General features: G+C 44.1%; 1 protein-coding gene across 3 annotated transcripts in view; it reads right to left on the minus strand.

The window, feature by feature from the left end:
• Positions 1–16,482, minus strand: part of LOC140721475 (uncharacterized) — a 95,957-nt gene that overhangs the window by 21,004 nt on the left and 58,471 nt on the right. The window contains exon 2 of one of the 3 annotated variants that reach the window (XM_073036298.1): positions 4,335–4,409. The exons of the other annotated variants lie outside the window; for them this stretch is intronic. Within the exon in view, the coding sequence (XP_072892399.1) occupies positions 4,335–4,409 (75 nt within the window). The remainder of the gene's footprint in view (positions 1–4,334; positions 4,410–16,482) is intronic. 3 annotated transcript variants of the gene reach the window in all.

Consider the following 16,482-nt stretch of genomic DNA (forward strand, 5'->3'; position numbering starts at 1 on the left):
GGGACTACACGGTTCCGGAATATTAAGTGTGTAGTAGAGGAAGGTGGGGCGGAACAAGTGATAAGGAGGACTCATGTACAGAGGGATGGTCTGACGGAACATGGAGTTAAATGTGTTGAACGAATAAGTAAATTTAGGAAGGATAACAAAATTCTAGGGGCGTATAGCCTGATGGGAGTTCGAGGAGCTGGGTTAAGCACAATAGGCAGCAATTCAAACAGAGAAAGGAGAAATGGGTTAAAAATTCTATATCTGAATGCACGAAGTGTCAGAAATAAGGCGGATGAGCTTGAAGCCCAGGTGCGAATGGGTAACTATGATGTTGTTGGGATAACGGAGACGTGGCTGCAGGGAGATCAGACCTGGGAAATGAATATACAAGGGTATATGTGCTATCGTAGGGACAGAAATGTGGGCAGAGGGGGTGGGGTGGCCCTGTTGGTGAGGAATGAGATTCAGTCCTTTGCAAGGGGGGACATAGGGTCAGGAGAAGTAGAGTCTGTGTGGATAGAACTGAGGAACAGTAAGGGCAAAAGGACCCAAATGGGTCTTGTCTACAGGCCACCAAACAGTAGCATGAATATTCGGTGCAAGTTGAATAGGGAGTTAACGTTAGCATGTGACAAAGGTAATGTCGCAGTAGTTATGGGGGATTTCAACATGCAGGTGAACTGGGAGAATCAGGTTGGTGCTGGACCACAGGATAGGGAGTTTGTAGAGTGCCTACGGGATGCATTCTTGGAACAGCTTGTACGAGAGCCGACCAGGGACAAGACTATTCTGGATCTAGTGTTATGTAATGAACAGGATTTGATAAGCGATCTCGCAGTAAAGGAGCCATTAGGAGGTAGTGATCACAATATGATAAGCTTTTATCTGCAATTGGAGAGGGATAAGGGCAGCTAGGAGGTGTCAGTGTTGCAGATGAACAGGGGAAACTATGGAGCCATGAGGGAGGAGCTGGCCGAAGTTGACTGGAAGGATAGCCTAGCAGAAAAGACAGTGGAACAGCAATGGCAGGTATTCTTGGGAATAATGCACAAGGTGCAAAATCAGTTCATCCCCCAGAGAAGGAAGGATTCAAAGGGGGGAAAGGGGCCTCAGTGGTTGACAAAGGAAGTCAGAGACTGCCTAGCATTAAAAAAAAAGGAAATATGACAGAGCTAATGTGAGTGGGAGGACAGATGATTGGAAAGTTTTTAAGGAACAACAGAACTTAACTAAAAAGACAATACGGGGAGAAAAAATGAGGTATGAACGCAAGCTAGCCAGGAATATAAAGGAAGATAGCAAAAGCTTTTTTAGGTATGTGAAGAGAAAGAAGATAGTTAAGAACAATGCTGGGCCCTTGAAGAATGAATTGGGTGAAATTGTTATGGGAAACAGAGAAATGGCAGAAGAATTTAATGAGTACTTTAGATCTGTTTTCACTAAGGAAGACACAAGCAGTCTCCCAGATGTATGGATGGGCCAAGGACATAGGGTAACAGAGGAAATGAAACAGATTGACATTCGGAAGGAAACGGTGATGAGAAGACTGATGGGACTGAAGGCTGGCAAATCCCCAGGTCCAGATGGTCTGCACCCTAGGGTACAAAAGGAGGTGGCCCTGGAAGTTGCGGATGCATTGGTAATCATTTTCCAATGTTCCTTAGATTAAGGATCAGTTCCTGAGGATTGGAGAATGGCTAATGTTATCCCACTTTTTAAGAAAGGAGGGAGGGAGAAAACAGAGAACTATCGACCTGTCAGCCTGACATCGGTGGTGGGAAAGATGCTAGAGTCCATTATAAAGGATGAAATAGTGGCATATCTAGATAGCAGTGATAGGATTGGGCCGAGCCAGCATGGATTTACCAAGGGTAAATCATGTTTGACTAATCTGTTGGAGTTTTTCGAGGATGTAACCAGGAAGTTAGACGGGGGAGATCCAGTGGATGTAGTGTACCTCGATTTCCAGAAGGCATTTGATAAGGTCCCACATAGAAGATTGGTGGGTAAAATCAAAGCTCAGGGCATCGGGGGGAAGGCATTGACATGGATAGAAAACTGGTTGGCAGATAGAAAGCTAAGGGTAGCGGTGAATGGGTGTTTCTCGGAATGGCAGGTGGTGACTAGTGGGGTGTCACAGGGCTCGGTATTGGGACCACAGCTGTTTACCATTTACGCTAACGATTTGGATGAAGGCATAGAAAATAACATCAGCAAATTTGCTGATGATACTAAGCTGGGTGGCAGTGTGACATGTGATGAGGATGTTAGGAGAATTCAGGGTGACTTGGATAGGCTGGGTGAGTGGGCAGATACTTGGCAGATGGCGTTTAGTGTGAATAAGTGTGAGGTTATCCACTTTGGGAGTAAGAACAGGAAGGCAGATTATTATCTGAACGGTATAGAGTTGAGTAAGGGAGTAATACAAAGAGATCTCGGAGTCCTTGTTCATCAGTCACTGAAGGTGAATGAGCAAGTGCAGCAGGCAGTGCAGAAGGCTAATGGAATGTTGGCCTTTATTACAAAGGGAATTCAGTACAAGAGCAAGGAAATCCTCTTGCATTTGTACAGAGCCCTGGTGAGACCACATCTGGAGTATTGTGTACAGTTTTGGTCTCCTGGGTTAAGGAAGGACATCCTGGCTGTAGAGGAAGTGCAGCGTAGATTCACGAGGTTAATTCCTGGGATGTCTGGACTGTCTTATGCAGAGAGGTTAGAGAGACTGGGCTTGTACACGCTAGAGTTAAGGAGATTGAGAGGGGATCTGATTGAAACATATAAGATTATTAAGGGATTGGACAAGATAGAGGCAGGAAATATGTTCCAGATGCTGGGAGAGTCCAGTACCAGAGGGCATGGTTTGAGAATAATGTGTAGGTCATTTAGGACAGAGTTAAGGAAAAACTTCTTCTCCCAGAGAGTTGTGGGGGTCTGGAATGCACTGCCTCGGAAGGTAGTACAGGCCAATTTTCTGGATGCTTTCAAGAAGGAGCTAGAAAAAAAAAAGAAGAAGGAGCTAGATAGGTATCTCATGGACAGGGGTATCAAGGGGTATGGGGACAAGGCAGGAACCGGGTATTGATAGTAATTGATCAGCCGTGATCTCAAAATGGCGGTGCAGGCTCGAAGGGCCGAATGGTCTACTTCTGCACCTATTGCCTATTGTCTATAATCTCACCAACATCTCCGACACGCTGATTTGTCTGAAACAGAGTCTCTTTGGATGGGATGAAGATGATATGGGAGGGTAAAGATCGAGGTGGATACATATATTCTAGTAGAAACGGGCGGCTGGGGGCGGGTTATTGCATAATGGGGACAGAGACGGAGGGACGAATGGCGGCGAGATAGACAGTGAGAGAGAGAGAGAGAGAGAGATGAAATTGTAAGACGGATACTGGAGGAAGTGGGAAAAAAACTGAATATTAACAGAGATAGAGAGGTAGGAGATGGTGTGAGTTAGATGGAGTGGGATTGAGAGAACAGCCAATGCAGGAGAAGAAAAACAAATTGTGATTTTAAGTATCTTTCATCTCTCCCTATGGTGCAACAGTTCCTCAAACTGGGCATCACCACCAACATATCTCTTTTCATTTAATAATGACTGTCTTCTGTACGAAAGTAGATACCCTTATAATAATCCATAGGATTTTCCATTGCCACCTTCCCACACACTCAGTCAGCCGCTCCGTATCCCCCTTCATCATCCCACGCCCTGCCCTTCGCTCATACCATCACAATGGTGAGTGGGGTCAGAACCCTTGGTAATAGAACCTGTGACACCCCGCAGTTCATGGGCTGACGTCGCTGTGACCTGAGCACCACTGTCCGTGATTTCTCTCTTATAGACTGCGCACATGATAGAGATGCATGTAGACCCACTGTTCGTTGTGTAATTATTAACCGAGCCCCAGGTTTAACCTCACAAACATCTCCAGCATGCTGATTTGTCAGATACAGAGTCTCTTTGGATGGGATGAAGACGATATTGGAGGGTAAAGATCGAGGTGGATACACATATTCCAGTAGAAACAGAGGGCTGGGTGCGGGATATTGCATAATGGGGACAGAGACGGAGGGATGAATGACGGAGAGAGACAGAAAGAAAGAGAGATGAAATTGTAAAACGGATGCTGGAGGAAGTAGGAGAGAAAGGAGGAGGAACAGAGATAGAGAGGTAGGAGACGGTGTGAGTAAGAGAGAGAAAGAGAGGACAGAGAGACATAGAGAGAGAGCGGGAGGGAGGGAGAGGGAGAGGAGGTGAGAGAGAGAGGGAGAGAGAAAACACGATACATACAGCATAATCACTTGTCTACTGCCAGACGCTAAGTGCTACGGCTTACCTCAGTGTCGACTTGCTGTATTGGGTGTGCACTTGCCCAGAGCCTCTATATATGGAGGGATGACACGTGCTGTTGCTATCCAGAACAGCCAATGCAGGAGAATAAAAAACAACTCGTGATTTTAAGTATTCCAACCGCAAGTATTACATCATCGAATGGAGCGACATTGTGCAAACCGAAGCTCATTAATTAACTAGGACACCACATCAATATCACAAACATGAGCGGATCCAGACAGCAGCTGAACCCGCCACCTACTTTGCCTACTGTGAGGACAGTATGTGAGACCCCTCACAGTTTTCCACAAAGCTTCCAAATTAACCTGAATCACTTAAGCAAATGAGAGAAGGCAACAACATCGTTAGAGTCCCAGGTTGGTCGTCATTGCTTTCCCGCTGCACCTGTTCTGTTGTCCAGGTAATGACGCTCAGTGTCTGTTATTGGAGTCGAGTCCAGGGTAGAATTGTCCACCCACAGGTCGGATCCAGTGGCAGGAGTTGAGGAAACGACCTCAGATAAAAACCCTCCGTGCAGCAATGCCGACTGCGAAACTGTGCGCTCATGTAGACTCACGGTGAAGAATGACCCTGGCATGTTCAACCCCACAAGAGACGGTGGCGCAGGTTCCCCATGCGTTTCAAATTAAACTAAAGCATTTTTCCCGGTGACACTCAATGCCGATTAGGGTTTGGACTGTCTGCGAACACGCTCTGCAATTGACTGAATCGGAGAAGCATAGGGTTTCAGATCAGAAACAACCAAGCGATTTTACCTTAACACACCTTCCTGGACGATTTGAAATTAAATGCTACATCACCAATAAAGCTAAAGCAATTAATACAATAGTAGATCTCTTTTCGAAAATTAGGAACATATGCGTGAGTGCGTGCAATGTGCTGCCGGCAATGGTGGTGGATACGGATACGGTAGGGTCTATTAAGATATTTAGGAAGGTTCATGGATCTTAGGAAAATAGAGGGCTATAGGTAAGCCTAGTAATTTCTCAGGTAGGGACATATTCGGCACAACTTTGTTGGCCGCAGGTCCTGTATTGTGCTGTAGGTTTTCTATGTTTCTATGTTACTCTGGACAAGGTAAGTACAGAACATTAAACAGCGAGAAAGAAGTAACAGAGTTAGTCGAATTTAAAACCGATTAGCATGATACCATACAACAGATAGATGACAATGAAATATATAGGTATCTAGGTGTCAAAGCAAAAAAAGAAAATCCGACTGCTACAGAGTCAAACCTTTCCACAGAATTTACTTCAGGCTGAAGAAAATCTGGCAAACAAAGCTCAACAGTAAACATAAAACAATTGCAATAAACACTTCCGGTATATTCGAAATAACATCTTCGCTTGGCAACAAATTTCGGTTCGATATCAATCTGGAAAAATTACAAAGAAAAGTAAGACCTCAAAGGAGGAAATTTTAGAAAGAAAAATGTACACTCCAGCACACTTAGATTAACATTACCAAGGACAGAAGGGGAAGAATAATAACAGACATTAAACAATAACATGAAACCCCACTCGTTTCCCTGGCTGTGTAAGTCTAGTTTAATATACACTCCGGTCTGGCCTAACCCGTGATACTGCGAGGGCTGTCCCACCCGATACACCGTTTTGTGTGGATGCTGTGTACTTTGCTGCCCCGTTACAAAGTCCGTGCCAAGGAATAATAGACAGCACGCGGCATAAGATAAAAGGAATTATATTCAGGAATCTTAACTAAAGGTTTAGAAAAGAAAATAAGGATAAAAAAACAAAAGTGCCAATTATAACCATATAACCATATAACAATCACAACACGGAAACAGGCCATTCCGGCCCTCCTAGTCCGTGCCGAACTCTTAATCTCACCTAGTTCCACCTACCGCACTCAGCCCATAACCCTCCACTCCTTTCCAGTCCATATACCTATCCATTTTTACCTTAAATGACACAACTGAACTGGCCTCTACTACTTCTACAGGAAGCTCATTCCACACAGCTATCACTCTCTGAGTAAAGAAATACCCCCTCGTGTTTCCCTTAAACGTTTGCCCCCTAACTCTCAAATCATGTCCTCTCGTTTGAATCTCCCCTACTCTCAATGGAAACAGCCTATTCACGTCAACTCTATCCATCCCTCTCAAAATTTTAAATACCTCGATCATATCCCCCCTCAACCTTCTACGCTCCAATGAATAGAGACCTAACTTGTTCAACCTTTCTCTGTAACTTAAGTGCTGAAACCCAGGTAACATCCTAGTAAATCGTCTCTGCACTCTCTCTGATTTATTGATATCTTTCCTATAATTCAGTGACCAGAACTGTACACAATATTCCAAATTTGGCCTTACCAATGCCTTGTACAATTTTAACATTACATCCCTACTTCTGTACTCAATGTGCTCTGATTTATAAAGGCCAGCATTCCAAAAGCCTTCTTCACCACCCTATCTACATGAGACTCCACCTTCAGGGAACAATGCACTGTTATTCCCAGATCTCTCTGTTCCACTGCATTCCTCAATGCCGTACCATTTACCCTGTATGTTCTATTTGGATTATTCCTGCCAAAATGTAGAACCTCACACTTCTCAGCATTAAACTCCATCTGCCAAAGTTCAGCCCATTCTTCTAACCGGCATAAATCTCCCTGCAAGCTTTGAAAGCCCACCTCATTATCCACAACACCTCCTACCTTAGTATCATCAGCATACTTACTAATCCAATTTACCACCCCATCATCCAGATCATTTATGTATATTACAAACAACATTGGGCCCAAAACAGATCCCTGAGGCACCCCGATAGTCACCGGCCTCCATCCCGATAAAAAATTATCCACCACTACTCTCTGGCATCTCCCATCTAGCCACTGTTGAATCCATGTTATTACTCCAGTATTAATACCTAACGACTGAACCTTCTTAACTAACCTTCCATGTTAATTAAACTTAACTCTTCAAAGTGACATATTGATCAATCCTCTGTCAACTGTGAACTCCTTGCTCCATCTAATCACGAGTACCCTAACAAAAGATCCAGTTCACTTTCGAAAACACCCGTTATCGCGAACCATAATCCAAATTCAGCTGCTACAGAAAGACCATTACAATAGCAGTGGAACCTCTTCCAGGGCGTTAAATACTAAACAGTCAGATAACACTTCTAATAATATAGTTTCATTAAAAAAAACGGAATTCATACCTGATGTGCACATATACATTCTGACAAGAAGTACACGCCATTACACCTAAAGGAAAGAACAACTCAGAAAGCTTATGACATAATCACTACAGGAGAAGAAGTTAACAAATGGGGGAACATGACCCTCCCTGGAACACTAGTCCGTCATGAGCAGACTAAATGTCTACAACGAAGCTTCCAAAGCCTGGCTCACATCGGGAGACCTCATCCCAGAAACAGAGGGGTCCCTTGTGGCATTACAGGGCCACCTGGTGAATACAGAAATATCAAAAATACAGAATAAACGAACAAGAAATATGTCAGAAATTCAAGAGTGTCAAGGACTATGCGTGTCAAGTTGCCATTGGAAGAGAGAAGGTTCTTTAGATATCGAAGCCTGAAGTTTTAATAGTCTCCTGGACAAGATATTATACCCCGCAGTGTCCTAATACATGGAACACATGCCTGTTGAAGCAACAATAGTGATCTTTCAAGTGTCAATTGAATCTGGCATGGATCCGGAAAAATGGAAAATTGCAAACATCACTCGAACTGTCAGGAAGGGAGAGAGCCAGAAGAAAGGACAGGACAATTAGGCTGATTTCAGTGTCTAGGAAGATGTTTAAATCGAATATTACAGTCAACGTATTTTCTGACATGTGTCAGCAAGTTTTCCTCAGGGGAAGGTTTTGTTTGACAAAGCTTTTGGAATTCCTTCAGAGATTATCAAGCAGAATAGATAATGTAGAATCGGTAGCTGTTCTGTTCTTGGATTCTTAGAAGACCTCTGATAAGGCATCAGACATGAGGCTGCTAAAAACGTCAAAATCCACGGTATTACATGATAGATGCTAGCATTGAAAAAGCAATGACTGTTTAGCAGGTAGGAAAGAGTGCGAATAAAGAGAGCCTTTTCTGGTAGGCTGTCGGTGAACAGTGGTATTCCACAGCAGTCTGCGTTGGGATCGCTTCAGTTATATGTAAGAACGTTTTGGATACTGTTGGTCGGGACGACCTACCTGGGACAAGTTGCAGTGGTTGCATCTCTGACACCGAGACTGGACCCTCAGCTCAGAAGAGAAGGAGGGAAAAGAGGAGAGCAGTCGTGATTGGGGATTCGATAGTTAGGGGGACAGATGAGAGGTTCTGTGAAAGAGATCGAGAATCCCGGATGGTCTGTTGCCTCCCAGGTGCCAGGGCCCATGATATCTCGGATCGAGTTCTCAGTATTGTCAAGAGGGAGGGTGAGCAGCCGGATGTCGTTGTCTATGTAGGGACCAATGACGTGGATAGGAAGAAGGAGCAGTTCCTACAAAGTAGATTTAGGTAGTCAGGTGCAAAGTTGAAGGACAGGACCAGCTACATGCTAGTAAGGCCAGAAATAGGAAGATAATGCAGCTAAATACGTGGCTAAGGAGTTGGTGCAGGAGGGAGGGCTTCATGTTTCTGGACAATTGGGCTTTGTTCCAGGGAATGTGAGACCTGTTCCGACGGACGGGCTGCAGCTGAACTGGATGGGGACTAACATCCTTGTGGGAAGGATTGCTAGTGAATCCCTGGGGTGTTTAATCTAGATATGCAGGGGGAGGAGAACCAGAATATTAGAGCAGATAGTGAGGTGGAGCAGGATAAAGGTCATGCGAGATCTGCAAGTATAGTGCATGGACTAAAGCCAGATCTGACATATAAATAGGCTTTGAAGAAAGTGAAGCAGAATAAAACGTATAAGTTTAGTAAGGTAGAAGGGGAAAAAGTACCTGAACTTCAATGAAAGAAGCATCAGGAACAAAGGTGATGAACTGAGAGCTTGGATACATACATGGAATTATGATGTAGTGGCCATTACAGAGACTTGGCTGGCACCAGGGCAGGAAGGGATTCTCAATATTCCTGGATTTCAGTGCTTTAAAATGGATGGGGGGGAGGGATGAAGGGTGGCATTACAGGTCAGGGATACTATTACAGCTACAGAGAGGGTGGGTAATGTAGCAGGATCCTCTTTTCTGTCAGTATCGGTAGAAGTCAGGAACAGGAAGGGAGCAGTTACTCTACTGGGAGTATCCAATGGGCCCCCTGGGAGCAGCAAAGATACGGACGAGCAGATTGGGATTTTGGAAAAGTGCAAAAATAACAGGGTTGTTATCATGGGTGACTTTAACTTCCCTAATATTGATTGGCACCTGATTAGTTCCAATAGTTCATAAAACATAGAACAATACAACACAGTACAGGAAATTTGGCCTACAATGTTGTGCCAACCCTTAAACCCTGCCTCCCATATAACCCCCTACCATAAATTCCTCCATATACCAGTCTAGTAGTCTCCTAAATTTCACTACTGTACCTGCCTCCACTACTGACTCAGGCAGTGCATTCCACGCACCAACCACTCTCTGAGTAAAAAGCCATCCTCTAATATCCTCTTTGAACTTCCCTCCTTTTACCTTAAAGCCATGTTCTCTTGTACCGAACAGTGGTGCCCTGGGGAAGAGGCGCCGGTTGTACACCATATCTATTCCTCTTAATATCTTGTATACCTCTATCATGTCTCCTCTCATCCTCCATCTCTCCGGAGAGTAAAGCCCATTCTCCCCTAATCTCTGATCATAATGCATACTCTCTAAACCAGGCAGCATCCTGGTAAATCTCCTCTGTACCCTTTCCAATGCATCCACATCCTTCCTATAGTGAGGCGACCAGAACTGGACACAGTACTCCAAGTGTGGCCTAACCAGAGTTTTATATAGCTGCATCATTACATCGCGACTCTTAAACTCTATCTATCGACTTATGAAACCTAATACTCCATAAGCTTTCTTAACTACCCTGAACTGAACTGGAATTGGACTACCATCTTGCGGGAAGTTTTGCTACTGCTGCTCCGTGGGATTTAAAATAGATTTGCAGGGAGAAGGGATACAGAGTGTTAGAGCAGATAGTGAGGTGGAGGATGATAAATGTCATGCGAGAACTGCAAGTATATTGCTTGGAGTAAAGCCAGATCTAGCTTATGAAGAGGCTTTGAGGAAAGAGAAGCAGAATAAAGGGCGTAAAGGTAGTAAGGTAGAAGGGCTAAAGTGCATGTACTTCAATGCAAGAAGCATCAGGAACAAAGGTGATGAACTGAGAGCTTGGATACATACATCGAATTATGATGTGGTGGCCATTACAGAGACTTGGCTGGCAACAGGGCAGGAATGGATTCTCAATATTCCTGGATTTCAATGCTTTAAAAGGGATAGGGAAGGGGAAATGGAAAGGAGGGGTGGGCATTACTGGTCAGGGATACTATTACAGCTACAGAAAGGGTGGGTTATGTAGCTGGATCATCTTCTCTGACAGTATCGGTAGAAGTCAGAACAGGAAGGTAGCAGTTACTCTATTGGGGGTATTCTATAGATCCCCTGCTAGCAGCAGAGATACAGAGGAGCAGATTGGGAGCCAGATTTTGGAAAAGTGCAAAAATAACAGGGATGCTACCATGTGTGACTGTAACTTAGCTAATATTGATTGGCAACTGATTAGTTCCAGTGGTTTAGACAGGGCAGAGATTGTTAAGTGCGTCCTGGATGGATTTCTGTCACAGTATGTTGACATTCCTACTAGGGGTAATGCCATAGTAGATCTAGTATTAGGTAATGAAATGGGTCAGGTCACAAATCTCTGAGTGTGAACATCTGGGGGACAGTGACCACCGCTCCCTAGCATTTAGCATTATCATGGAAAAGGATAGAATCAGAGAGGACAGGAAGATCTTTAATTTGGGAAGGGCAAATTATGAGGCTATAAGTCTAGAAATTGCGGGTGTGAATTGGGATGATGTTTTTGCAGGGAAATGTACTATGGACATGTGGTCGATGTTTAGGGATCTCATGCAGGATGTTAGGGATAAATTTGTCCCGGTGAGGAAGATAAAGAATGGTAGTGTGAAGGAGCCATGGGTGACAAGTGACGTGGAGAATCTAGTCAGATGGAAGAAGGCAGCATACGTGAGGTTGACGAAGCAAGGATCAGATGAGTCTATTCAGGAAATAGGGTAGCAAGAAAGGAGGTTAAGAAGGGACTGAGGAGAGCAAGAAAGGGGCATCAGAAGGACTTAGCAAGTTTCGTAAAGAAAAACCCCAAGGTATACTTCAATTATGTGAAGAAGAAAAGGTTGACAGGAGTGAAGATAAGCCCGGTTAGGGATAAAGGTGGGAAGATGTGCCTGGAGGCTGTGGAAGTGAGCGAGGTCCTCAATGAATACTTCTCTTCGGTACTCACCAATGAGAGGGAACTTGATGACGGTGAGGACAATATGAGTGAAGTTGATGTTCTGAAGCATGTTGATATTATGGCAGAAGAGGGTTTGGAGTTGTTAAAATACATTAGGATGGATCAGTCACCGAGGCCTGATGGAATATTCCGCAAGCTGCTCCACGAGGTGAGGGAAGAGAATGCTGAACCTCTGGCTAGAATCTTTATGTGCTCGTTGTCCATGGGAATGGTACCGGAGGAGTGGAGGGAGGCGAATGTTGACCCTTGTTCAGAAAAAGGTGGTAAGGAGAGTCCGGGTAATTATAGACCATTGAGCCTTACACCTGTGATGGGAATGCTGTTAGAAAGAAATTCTTAGAAATAGAATTTATGGGCATTTAGAGAATCATGAACTGATCAGGGTCAGTCAGAATGGCTTTGTGAAGGGCAGATCGTGCCTAACAAGCCTGATGGAGTTCTTTGAGGAGGTGACTAGGCATATAAATAAGGGAAGTGGATCTGATCTACGTGGATTTTAGTAAGGCATTTGACAAGGTACCACACGATAGGCTTATTCAATAGGTCTGAAGGCATGGGATCCAGGGAAGTTTGACCAGGTGGATTCAGAATTGGCTTGCCTGCAGAAGGCAGAGGGTCGTGGTGGAGGGAGTACATTCTGATTGGAGGGTTCTGTCTAGTGGTGTCCCACAAGGATCGGTTCTGGGATTTTTATTAACGACCTGGAAGTGGGTGTAGAAGGGTGGGTTGGCAAGTTTGCAGACGAGACAAAGGTTGCTGGTGTTGTAGATCACGTTGAGAATTGTCGAAGATTGCAGAGAGACATTGATAGGATGCAGAATTGGGCTGCAAAGTGGCAGATGGATTTCAGACCAGTGAAGTATGAGGTGGTACACTTTGGAAGGACAAACTCCAAGACAGAGTACAAAGTAAATGGCAGGGCACTTGGGAGTGTGGATGAGCAGTGGGATATGGGAGTACAAGTCCTCAGATACCTGAAAGTTGCCTCACAGGTAGATAGTGTAGTTACAAAAGCTTATGAAGTGTTAGCTTTCATAAATCGAGGGATAGAGTTTAAGAGTCGCTGGGGAATGATGCACTCTATAAAATTCTGGTTACACCACACTTGCTGTACTGTGTCCATTTCTGATCGCCTCACTGTAGGAAGGATGGATGCTGCCTGGTTTAGAGAGTATGCATTATGATCAGAGATTAAGGGAGCTAGGGCTTTACTCTCTTGAGAGAAGGAGGATGAGAGGAGACATGATAGAGGTATACAAGATATTAAGAGGAATAGATAGAGTGGACAGCCAGCGCCTCTTCTCCAGGGTACCACTGCAAAATACAAGAGGACATGGTTTTAAGGTAAGGGGAGGAAAGTTCAAGGGGGATATTAGAGGAAGATGTTTCACTCAGAGAGTGGTTATTGCGTGGAATGCACAGCCTGAGTCAGTGGTGGAGTCAGATACACTAGTGAACGTTAAGAGACTACTAGACAGACGTATGGAGGAATTTAAGGTGGAGGGTTACATTGGAGGCAGGGTTTAAGTGTCGGCTCAGCATTGTGGGCCGAATGGCCAGTACTGTGCTGTGTTGTTCTACGTTCTATATTCTATGTTCTAACATTCTGCGGAAGTGGAATAGATGGCTTTGTGGCAAAACCTTCAGATGATGCGAAGATAGGTAGAGGGGAAGATAGTTTTGAAAAAGCAGACAGGCTCCACAATGATTTAGACGGATTGGGAGAATGGGCAAAGAGTTAGGGAATTGAATGCAGTGTCTTCTCCTGTATGATTAAATAAAAGCACGGAAAATTTTAGAATTCCTTAAACGTTTATTGGCCGGTTGAGTCGCTGCTGCGAAATGCCAATGCGATGTTAGCATTCATTTCAAGAGGAATAGAATATAAAAGCAAGAATGAATAAAACTTCAGAAAACTCTGGGCAGGCTGCTTTTGGCGTACTGTGAGCCGCTTTGGTCTCACTAAGAAGGGATGTGCTAGAAGGTGAGTGCGGTATCATTTGTACAGGAGGGGAATTATATTTAATTAATTAATTTTGAAGGATTAAAATGCAGGAAGAGCTCAGAAGATTAGGCAGCAACTGTGGAAATGAGTGCGATCTGTATTTAGGGCCGCAGAGAGAAGGTAGCTCTGATCTGGAATGGAGGCCCCATTCTTGGAGCAGATGCAGATGAGATGAAGGAAAGGAGAAAAGGGAATGGTATTTTTACAGGAAACTGCGAGGGAAGAGATATGGACCAGATAACAGTTGGAGCCGGTATGTTTCTAATGAAGAGGGTCGACACTTTATCTCCAGTGATGGAGACACAGAGATTGAGCAAGGGAAGGGAGTTGTTAAAATGGACCAAGTGTAGTTAAGGTCAGTGTGGACGTTGGTGGCAAATGTGATGAAATTCACGGCCTCAGAGCAGGTGCATGAAAAGCATCAATGCTGTCATCAGTGTTCTGGAGGACAAGATGGGGAACATTTCTGGGGAAATTTTGGCACAGGGACGAAGCCCATAGACAGCCTTCGTGCCTGGATAAAGTAGAAGGAGCCGAAAGAAAAATAGTGAGGGCGAGGATGAATTCTGTCAGACAGAGGAAAGTGATGGCGGATCAGGGTAGAGGCGTATTGAGAGTGGTCATTCACGCTGAAAATAAGGCAATCGTGGTCAGGAAATTGATCATTAGAGAGGAGATCACGAGCACGATAAGATTCGCCGATATAGCTGGGAAGAGACTGAATCTGGGAAGACAGAATGGGTTGAGGTACGAGGATTGGAGTACAGTGGGTCTGGAGCAGGCAGCAAATGGGCCTACCCGGAACAGTCGCGATTGTGGATCTTGGGTATTGGGTCAAAATAAATAGATCTGGGTGAAGGATCTGTGAATTTGGTGACAGTGGATGGGAGCTCTGCAGAACTGATGAGGTCAGTAACAGTGTCTTAGTCAGTTTTGCGATGCTGCGGAGCTGGGCTTTCTTTATCTGGTAGGGATAAGGAGGTGTTGGACTCCACAAATTCAGTCCGAAACTTTACAACAGCACAATCTTTGTCTGGGGGTTTGTTGGTAAGTTTGGGATAAGCGCAGAGAGAGCAGAGTTTAGAGTGGGTAAGACATGAGGAGGAATGAGGCGTGGTAGTGTAGCTGACTGATGTCTCGTCCGGAATTAGGGATTAAAAGATCCAAAGCAGGGCAGCGAACCAATGCGATATGTGGAAGGAGTTTTGCAGAAGGGAGAAGTAGAAATCTGTGCGTCAGCTAGAAATTGCAACACCTTGTATTTATTACTGTTAACACTGACTTAGACAATTTGGACGTTGTGTGTTAAAAAAAGAATGACTCTCCATTCTCAGGCTCAAATTGCACAATCAAATAAATACAAAAAAAACAAAGTTTGTTTGCACCATTCTACGGGAAGATTTTACTTTAGGAACTAGTCAACTAGTCAACTTTTATAGCAGAGCCACTTGGTTCTCGGACAGAGGTGTTGACTGTAGGAAGGGTCGCATCATGTTTAATAAGTTATTGTGTTTTTTTTAATCCAAAAAAGTGGCCAGGAAACTCAAAATAATCGAAAAAATTAAATATGTGGGCAAACTAGCCAATGACATGAAGTAGGATGCTAAAAGTCTGTTTTTCAGTTACGTAAAGATTAAAAGGGAGGTGAGAGCTGAAAATAGACCACTGGAAGTGATGCTGGTGAAGTAGTAATAGGGGGAAAAGAAATGGCATATGAGCCGAATTAGAACTTCGCATTAGACCTTACTGTGGAAGACATTACCACTGTGGCTAAGGACCGTGCGTGCCAGGGAGAACGCGTGAGAGCCTTTGCTATTACAAACGAAAAAGTGCCAGGGAAACGAAAAGGCATACATTGTACAACACAAAGCTCTTAAAGATGTTGCCGAAGAGATAGGAGATGCATTTGTTATGATCTTTCAAGAATCACTCGATTCTGATATGGGTTTGGAGGACAGTAAAATTTCAAATGTCACTGCACATTTTAAGAAGCCAGGAAGGCAAATAAAGAAAAACATTTTAAGACTGATAGACCAACCTCAGTAGCTTTGAACATTTTGGTGTCCAGTAATAACAATGATGTTTCTGATAATTGGAAATTAATGATAAAGCTGTTAAAAACAGCATGATCTCTGTCAACGGACATCGTTCCTGACAAATCTGAAACAGTTCCTTAAGGACGTAACAAGTAGGATGGAGAAAAGGAAAGGCAGTGGATGTCCTTTACTTGGATTTTCGAAAAGCAGTTGCTATGGTGCTACTCATGATGCTTCACAACAAAATAAAATCACATGGCATTACAGGAAAGATACTGACGTGGTTGGAGGGATAGTAGAATAGCAGGAGTCAGCAAGTGGAATAAAGGAGGCATTATCTGGTTGGCTGCCAGTAACTGGCAATCTTCCTCAGGGGCCTGTATTTAGAATGCTACCTCTCATATTGCTGTCAATGATTGAAGTAATGGAATTGATAGCATTCTTGCAACGTTCAGAGATGTTCTGAAGATAGTTGGATGGGTCGGTAGTGCCGAGGAAGCAATACGATTGAGGAAGGAAATTTGAGCATCAGGGTATATGGTGAGAGGGCAGATGTATGGGGTTGAATCGATCCGGGATCAGCCATTACAAAATGATAGACGGGATCATTGGTTTGAATGGATTAATTCTACTCCTTTGTCTAATGGCTTC

The sequence above is a fragment of the Hemitrygon akajei genome, unplaced genomic scaffold (genome assembly GCF_048418815.1).
Source record: "Hemitrygon akajei unplaced genomic scaffold, sHemAka1.3 Scf000056, whole genome shotgun sequence".
Classification (NCBI taxonomy): Eukaryota; Metazoa; Chordata; class Chondrichthyes; order Myliobatiformes; family Dasyatidae; genus Hemitrygon; species Hemitrygon akajei.